We start from the raw sequence: 8,748 nt of genomic DNA, 5'->3' as shown, positions 1-8,748 counted from the left end.
TATCTAAACACTAAAAGTCCATTTAACTGATAATTGAAAAGCCCAACTAAAATATAATAAAAATGCAACTAATAATTAACCTAATAATATAATTTTACTCTCTATCATTTTCATAAAGACTAATGAAAAGTTAACTTACCCCATTATTATTTCAGTCAATAAAACATAGCAACCGTTTCAAATCCGACCACAACAACACTCGCCGCCGAAAATGCTATGCCGCTACCATAGATCTACACCGCGAAATAGTGCACCGCTATCTGTATTTCTAATAAAATTAAATTGACCGAGAATAAAATATCATATAAATTTATATTTTTAACAATATTAAAAAAGTTAATGTTGAATTATAAAATAAACTAATATTTGTATTAAAATATATAATAGTTTAAGAAAAAAAAGACTATGCACTGACAATGTAAAACTGTTAACTAATAACAGACATGTATCTGATTAAAACATACTTTTAATTTTAAAATATTGATATGAATTTTATTTGGTTGTATGTATAATATTGATTTTCAGAGTTTGTGCACTATCTTTAAAGTCATAGTTTAATAATGATATTTTTAAAAAATTAATAAACACATATTTTTATTTAATAATATAAATTATAATTTATAAATATATATTATACGAGTGTATGACAAAGTAAATATGAAGTTGTACAAACATTTATGTGAATAATTATCTGTATTCAAATTTAAATCAGTTACCTTACGAAAAAAATTTAAATCAATTTATATTTATTAAGAAATAAGAAAAATAATATATATAAAAGACTGTATAATCTATTTAAAAATAAGTAAAATATATTATTTACAACATTATTTTGAAACAAACTTTTAAATAAAACTTAATATTAAATCAGACTTTAAAAAAAATCATGCCATAGAAAAAAACTATAATAAGGAGACTTAACTATTTAGTCTGACTAGCAACTATGATTGACTATTAAAAGGGGCGAAAACAATTTTAGATGCGTAGAATTTATTCGGCATGATTTTAAGGTATTTAGTTTATCAAAAATAAAATTGATTATATCTTCCAGAATTGATCTTGGATAATTTTTACACTGAAATTTATTGTTAAACTTATTTTTATATAAATATATGTAAACATAAATTAATTCTGCTAAACTATTAAAATCAATTATGTCCACCGTCAATCTAAATACACATTATATTATATCATGCGAAACAAACATACCTTATTCATAGTCGTGTTTTTAAATGTAAAAGTGATTTTTAATATATTTAATATATATTTGTTTCTATAATTTATTATTTATTGAAAAATTAACTCTTTCTTAAATTTTATTGTTTAAATTATTTTTACATAAACATATTTAAATACAAATTATTTTATCATTAAGAAATCAAAACACTTTTTTAAAGTCAATTAATTTTTATTATGACAAAATCAAAACACACGCTTAGAAATAGAATCCAAATCAATAAATACGCAAAACAATTTTTTAAGCAGACCGCTTCGAACCATTCACCGGCCGGTTTTATCCAATCTTTCAATCCAATCCAATCCCCCGGTTCACGGCTTTTTGTCTCGGCTTTTGTGCAGAGCGGGAGAAAAAAATAAATACCTTTCTCTCTCTTCTTTTCAATTTTCCTCACACAACTTTCATTTCTCTCTCACTCACTCACACTCTCTCTATCACTGTCTTCATTTCCATATTCAAATTCAAAAAACAAAAATATAATAATAATAATAAAATTGAAAAAAAGAAACGTTACCTTACCTGACCTCACCTGGGTCCTCTTCAATGATATGCGCTGGTTAGGTTTCATTTTCACCTTCATTTTCCGATCCATTTTCCCAACCATCATGGGCTGCCTTTTCACTTGCTTCCGTGTTCGCGACAACAATAAGCGCCGCCTCCCGAAAACCACCGCCGCCTCCGCCGCCGTCGATGTGGCTTCTCGTCACAACAAAGCCAATGTAACGTAACTGTTTCTTTCTGTTTTCTGATATCGTTGATTGCACGTTCTGGTTTCTGAAATTTGTTGATTTTTTTTTGTTGTTGATAAATTATTTAATAGTTTAGGAGTTTTCTGATTTTGTATAGAAATTTTAGGAATCGGAATTTTGCTGATATGTATGATATGGTTATGTTTAATTTTTAGTTTTGATTTTTTTTTTTTATGTAAGTGATGTGATTTTGCTATTTATTAAACAGGATGATGTGGTGTCTCGTAATCGTTTGTCTACATTGTTTCTATCTGATGGTAAATTTTATTTTCGTATGGTTGTTATTCTTATGAGACTTTTGGTGAATGTACTGATTTTGTGTTTTGAATTTTGAAAAGAGGGAGAAGACGTTGTGCGACGTAATGGGAGGATTTTTGATGAGGGATCTCAGAGAGATAAGACGGAGCTTAAAGATGAGGTGTGTGTTTGTTTTTGTTGTTTTGTATTGTTAATATAGATTGCAGCTGTTTGTTATTATGTGCTTATTCTTACAAGTGTAGCTGTTTGGAGGTTTAGTTTGTTACTGATATTAGCAGTGTTATCAAATATCCGCCACAGCGGTGCTGTGGTGGATATACATGGAGGTTTTTTGGGCTTGCCACAATGGTAAATGTTGCCCGATATTGGGGGTTTTCCGCCATAATATTCTATAATGGCACCACAAAGTGGCAGGTCTTGAGGGATTTTGGCTCTTTGCCATGGTCCGCCATTGACAACAATGGATATTGGACACCAGGAAAAGTAAAATGTTTACGTTAAGCAGTGGGTACTGGGTAGGGTTCAGGGTGGCACTTTTGACCAGCGAAATGCCATCAGCTTTAGCGGTTGTAGTGCCCGCTAATTACGGCCACAAACCACTATCGCATCCGCTATTAGGATTTTGGGATAAATTCCTCATATTATTTTTTTAAAACCGCTGTCTTTTTTAAGCGTATAGCCGACCTCACTTAGTAGTGTGATCACCGATAAGTCTTGGTTGTTGTTGTCGTCTTATTTTAAGGGGGTAAATTTGAAAGTGAACACTTTTAAGAGTATTGTTTTTATCTTCATTCTGTTATTTTCTTGCTCTCAAACAATCCTTATGTTTGTCTTCCTACTCTTAGTTTAGTTATCTTTTGTTCTTCTTCTTTGCTGAAGTTTTTTTGTACTTTAGGTTCTTTAACTATTAAGTATGATTGTTTCGTTAATTTTGTGTAATTTTCTACTTTTGAGTATTTATGTTTACTTTTTGTACATTGGTTTTTAGTCTTCGCAATAGCGGCTATCCTGCTATTCACTATACCGCATTTTAAGGGGTTGGTTTTACGCAACGCTTTTTGAAATTAACATATTGTATCTATTGTTTTTTAAGTGCACTAGCGCTGTTGAAATTTTAAATTGTTAGTAATTTTTAATTGTTGTAATTGATATACTATTGTAACTTGTAAGGTACTTTGATTTATAAGATCTACCTTTTGATCAGACATACACACCCTTAATTTCACAACAATCTTTTACTATTTTATTACAGTAAAGTTATGTTTGTACTTTTATAGTTTTGAAGGATGTCATTTTGATAAAAAAAAGAGTTTTTTCAATGATAAATTGACAACTGTTCTTGGATGCAAGTCCCTTGACGGTGACACATTCTCAGTTGCATTATATTTGTATTGAAGTTAGAAGTTTTCTGGCTGTCCATGGTGCATTCCTGATAATGATGTCATATTACATGATCCATGAACCATTCATCTCTACTGTATCATTCAATTTTGAGCATATGCATGTCCTGGTTCAGAATACTTTTTTGGATTAAAATAAATTTACCACCTGTAATATGAGCGTGTTTCGGTTTACCCCCCACCGTTGCCAAAGACAGGTTTTGGCAATGATTTTTTTTTTTGGAAAAACCGTTGTCAAAAGGTAGGGAGGGGGTAAAAGCAAAATTCGCTAACATTACAGGGGGGTGAATTACTATTAACCCTACTTTTTTAAATCTCAGAAGTCAGAAACTCAACTATCCAAAACAGCTGATGTCTTGTTGGTTGAAGGAAATGAGTATTGATAGGATATTTCGTCAAATTTGTTATTGAAATTTACAACTTAACTTTGGTTATTTAAGTTTGTTCACGTGATTTGTTGAATATTCTGCAGGCCAAGTTTCTAAAAGCATGTGGTACCATAGTAAGTACCCCCGATGAGATTCGGAAAACATCGGGAAAACTAAAAGTTTCACCTTCTTGTAGTAATGATTCTGGTCCTCCAAAGTTTCGTTCTTGGCTTCTTGATTCATCTGCTCAGAATGTTCCAACTGAAGTTCAACCATTCAATCCGCCAACTCCCAAAAAACAGTATGAAGAATTGGGAGAAAGAACAGATTATTCAGACCTCACACCAAGCAGGTTATTAATCTCTGTATTTAATCGGTTTAATGTGAATTAAATAATATTGAACCTGAAGAACACAATCATTCAATCAACTTAGATTGATGTTTTATTATTTACTCTTAATACTATGAGAGCACCAGCTTGTTAAAAAAGGTTTCAAGGGTTTTGCTTATGAGTTAAAAAAAACCTAATGAAAATGTTTTCTTCTTGCTTTTTCAACTTTTGATTTTTAAGGGCATAACTTGAATGTGCTCATGTACTTTTTGATCATATTAGATATAACCTTTTCAGAACTTTATTTCTTTTCCATTTACAGCTGTATCTCCTATGCAAACAATACTCAATGTTATCAAGACTCTACGGAAGGAAGCGGGACAGGGAGCTGTCATCCTACGGATGGAACTCAAATGAATAAGGGGAGGAACAAGTCAGTGCATTTTGAATGTGAAACTGATATTTCGTCATGTGAGTCAGTGGCTTATGGTGGATGGCATATGAAGAAAACAGACTCACCAAATCCTACCCCAATGGTACTCTCTGAAGAGATGCAAACTCCTGGAACTGTTTACCCTGCAACTTTAAAAGACTTGCCAAATGATAAGCTAGTTAAGTCCCAATTTGTGTATCCAAATAGCTGTGTAGCTGAGGATGTCTCTAAGAGCAAGATACTTGAGGAAAAGGATTATGCTTCTGTGCAAGATTCAAGGAAGCAGGGCGAATCAATTGAGCAGTCTCATAATGCAACTTCTACACCACGTAAAAATGAACCTACCATAGAAGAAGGCTTGTCTTCTTGGTTAAAGCCCGCATCTGTCATCTTGGAAGAGAGAAGAAAGAAAATGGAGATGGCTCAGATCCGCAAAACTCCTGCTGACAGGCCCATAATTGGGATGGTTGCTGCACATTGGCATGAAGAGGAAAATTCTGCTCCTCCTCCTCCTAAGTGGTGGGATGGCAATGGAATCCCAAATTCAACCAATAAATACAAAGAAGTATGACCTATATAGCAACTGTTTTCTATGTAAAAGAGTTAGAAGTCTTGATCCTATACCTAATTAGTGCTGATTGTTTTTCAGGACCAGAAAGTGAGCTGGCATGCTACACCATTTGAAGAAAGGTTGGAGAAGGCATTATCCGAGGATCCCGTCATCTCTAAAAGGTATGCTGATATATGCACCGCTCTTTGCGTCTGAGCTCTATTCACCATTGAAAGTTAAAATGATTTTGAGTAGTCTGTTTTTGATGCATTTTTTTTTTGTGCTTAAATACTTCATACTGAATGATGCACATAATAGTCCGCTATGTATATCATTAAATTATTGGGTTTAGGATGAGATTGAATATAAAATGTTATTACTATTGGTTACAAAGTACTACATCAGCAATTTACCATTTCAAAAAAGTCCACTTATTTTTTTTTTTCTGGAAGTGCCAAAAGCTTACTCTCTAACACTTCCTTTTAACACATTTTATACGGATCTTACAATTTTGATAATCGGTCTCACTAAGTCATACAGGCTTGTCATATAAATTTTGTGGGATGGGATCTGTAAATATTTCAACAAATCAAGGGGAGTATTAGAGGAATAATGTATGAGTTGCTGGCATTTTTGTTTTAGGTAGATAATATTGTCTTTTCAATTTGTTATTTGGTTCACAGGAAAGATATTTGCGGAAAACCAATTGCTTTTGATGAGAATGAAGAAAGCGATACTGCACTGTCTCAGATGAAACCTTCAGCTCATCAACAATCTGTGGTGTCATGTTGATTACTATAGTTGTTGTCCATCCCACATTTCACTACTCTGGTAGAAGAGATATATATTTCTGGATTAAGTCTCAATACAGTGCTGATTGGTTGGAACAAGCAGTCCATTGTTTAAATTTTGTGATACTATAGAGTTAAATTGGCCGCTTGTGTTGTACATAATCGATGAGGATTGTTGGGCATCGGGTGATCGGCCTTTTATTAGTTGTAAAATTTGAAGTTGTTGTTTGATGTTTAGATTTGTTGGAAGTATTTTTCATAACTATGTTATTAGTGCAAAATTTCTCCGGCATTTGAGAATAGTCTTTTTATTGGGACATGTTTATGGCACGGTTCTAAAATGTTGGTCATTTTTTTTTTAAGTTGGGAGTAAAAGTTAAATTCTGTCTTGATAACATGATGGTTCATTTTAAAGATTTCAGTACATGTTAATATGTTATTGCTTAGCCGTGCTCCAAAAATACGTTGCAAGTTATTGCATTATTTTCTTCAATTAATGAAAAGTTGAAGTATTGAACACATTTTAGATTTTGTTAGCTTAACATTACGGCAAAAACATGAAAAGTTAAAAAAAAAAAAAACATGAAAAGTTACCTATAGCAGAGTGTAGGGTATGTTTACTTTTGTTATATAAAAGTTTCATTTGAAATTAAGTAGATTCTTTGTTTTGTTCTTATTAAGTTGTCTTTTTTTTTTTATAAGCAAAATATATTAATAAAGAGTATTCAACCCGTACAAAAAACTATATCATTCACAAGGCATTTGTAACCAATTATATCAAATCGGACTTTTAGTTCTAATTTTGCCTACAGTCTGCCAAGACCAAGATATAAACTTGATATTATCAACAATGTCACCTAAAATAAAAGGCACCCCTCTAAATATCAGATTATTCCTAGTCCACCAAATTGTCCATACCGTGGCTATTCAAACGATAACTAAAATTTTTCTCTTCTTTTTATCCTTATCAGAGCCTTTAATGCAGAAAGTATCAAAATGTTCCTCACCCACCAAATCATGACCACCCTCCACATTAACCAACACATAATATTCCTCCAGATCTGTTGCGCTAAGCTACACACGAAAAATAGATGATTGCGGTCTTCGTCGAAGCCATTGCAAAAGGGACATACCTTGCTAGAGTCGTTGTGGATAATGTTCCTCTTAACCAATTGATCCTTGGTGGGAAGTCTGTTGAGAATCCATCTCCAACCGAAGATTTTGAATTTTGTAGGAATATTAGATTTCCACATATGATTCAGCACCTTGGTTGATTGACACTCCACGATTTCTTCATCTTCTCTAACCCGCAAAAAACCGTAACAACTGTTAACAGTAAACAAACCATTATGGTTAGGCCACCAAGAGTAAGTATCCAAGATTCCAATCGATGGTTTGTATCCTGTTAAGAGTAATAAAAGATCAAGAGCTTCCTCTGTTGCCTATGTTGAGTCCAAACATTCATCGGCTGCTATTCCAAATTTCCAACTCCAAGAATTATGTTGCCAAGCGCCCATCTCGCTAATCTTCCCAAACGGCTTATTTGATAAGCTGAAAATTGTTGGAAACATGTCTTTAATGGGTGACCCACCCACCCATCTGTCGAACCAAAATGAAACCGCATCTCCGCTGCCAATGATACAATTAATCTTCCCTGCAAAACAATCAGACGAGTTAGTTTTAAGGTTGCTAATAGTAAGCAAATCCTTCCACCAGGTTGAGGATTTTTTGTTCTTAACAGATTCAAATCCCAACATCACAGCTTGCTTCACATCTCCATATCTAGCACACAATATCTCTTTCCAAACAGTCCCTTCTTCCGATAGAATCCGCCACTTCCATTTACACAATAAAGCCTTGTTGAAATAACCAGTGTGTTTAATTGCTAAAACCCCCTCCGCTTTTGGCTTGCACGTATTGCTCCAACTGACCCAAGAAATACCTTTCTTATCTTCTTTCCCGCTCCAAAGAAATCTACTCTGAAGTTGAATAATGTCTTTAATGATCTTAACCGATGCCCAATAAAACGACATGGCGTAAATAGGAATGCTAGCTAAAACAGAACTAAGTAATGTAACCCGCCCTCCAATAGATAAAAATCGAGCTTTCCACGAAGGCAGTTTCTGTTTGAGACTTCTCACCACCGGTAACCAAAATTTACATCTCTTTGGATTTGCTCCTATCCTAATTCCCAGAAATTTAAAAGGAGTTACATCCCTGCAACAACATAAATACTGTGATGCTCTTTCCATAAATTCCTCTTCCAAATTGACTCCATAAATTTTGCTCTTGAAAAAATTAACTCTCAGCCCTAAAACAAGTTCAAAGCCCCTGAAGATAGCCTTGATGCATCTTAAGTTCTTCCTCTCTCTGTTCCCCACAATAACCGTATTGTCTGCAAATTGCAGAATCTTTACGTCGACATCCTCCCCCACCTTATAACCTTCAAAAGAACCCAATCCAGCCGCCTAGTTGACCATAGTAGCCAAAACATCTGCCACTAATGTAAACAGGAACGGAGACAAGGGATCACCCTGTTTGAGACCCATCTCCGCCAGAAAATCTTGTGTCGGACTACCGTTGACCAACACTGATAATGAGCTATTGAAAATACATGCTTCCATCCAACGA

The 8,748-nt window shown here is 33.7% G+C and overlaps 1 protein-coding gene across 1 annotated transcript; it reads left to right on the top strand.

Annotated features, from left to right (window-relative positions):
- Window positions 1–1,624: 1,624 nt before the first annotated feature.
- LOC131626920 (protein JASON-like) lies at window positions 1,625–6,479 on the top strand. The gene is made up of 7 exons (XM_058897756.1): window positions 1,625–1,956; window positions 2,195–2,243; window positions 2,325–2,404; window positions 4,117–4,364; window positions 4,666–5,341; window positions 5,426–5,508; window positions 6,010–6,479. The coding sequence occupies exons 1-7, from the start codon at window positions 1,786–1,788 to the stop codon at window positions 6,116–6,118; spliced, it is 1,416 nt and encodes a 471-aa protein (XP_058753739.1). The 5' UTR covers window positions 1,625–1,785; the 3' UTR covers window positions 6,119–6,479.
- The last annotated feature ends 2,269 nt before the right edge of the window (window positions 6,480–8,748 follow it).

Source organism: Vicia villosa, unplaced genomic scaffold, assembly GCF_029867415.1.
Source record: "Vicia villosa cultivar HV-30 ecotype Madison, WI unplaced genomic scaffold, Vvil1.0 ctg.000334F_1_1_3, whole genome shotgun sequence".
NCBI lineage: Eukaryota > Viridiplantae > Streptophyta > Magnoliopsida > Fabales > Fabaceae > Vicia > Vicia villosa.
Note: the sequence above shows the minus strand (reverse complement) of the source record. Positions and strands in the feature narration are given on the sequence as shown.

What these genes read in the sequence shown, in the direction of transcription:
- LOC131626920 (XM_058897756.1), top strand. Translation starts at nt 1,786, where the DNA reads ATGCGCTGGTTAGGTTTCATTTTCACCTTCATTTTCCGATCCATTTTC. An exon ending in AGACGGAGCTTAAAGATGAG is followed by an intron (nt 2,405 to 4,116) that starts GTGTGTGTTTGT and finishes AATATTCTGCAG; the next exon opens with GCCAAGTTTCTAAAAGCATG. An exon ending in TCAGACCTCACACCAAGCAG is followed by an intron (nt 4,365 to 4,665) that starts GTTATTAATCTC and finishes TTCCATTTACAG; the next exon opens with CTGTATCTCCTATGCAAACA.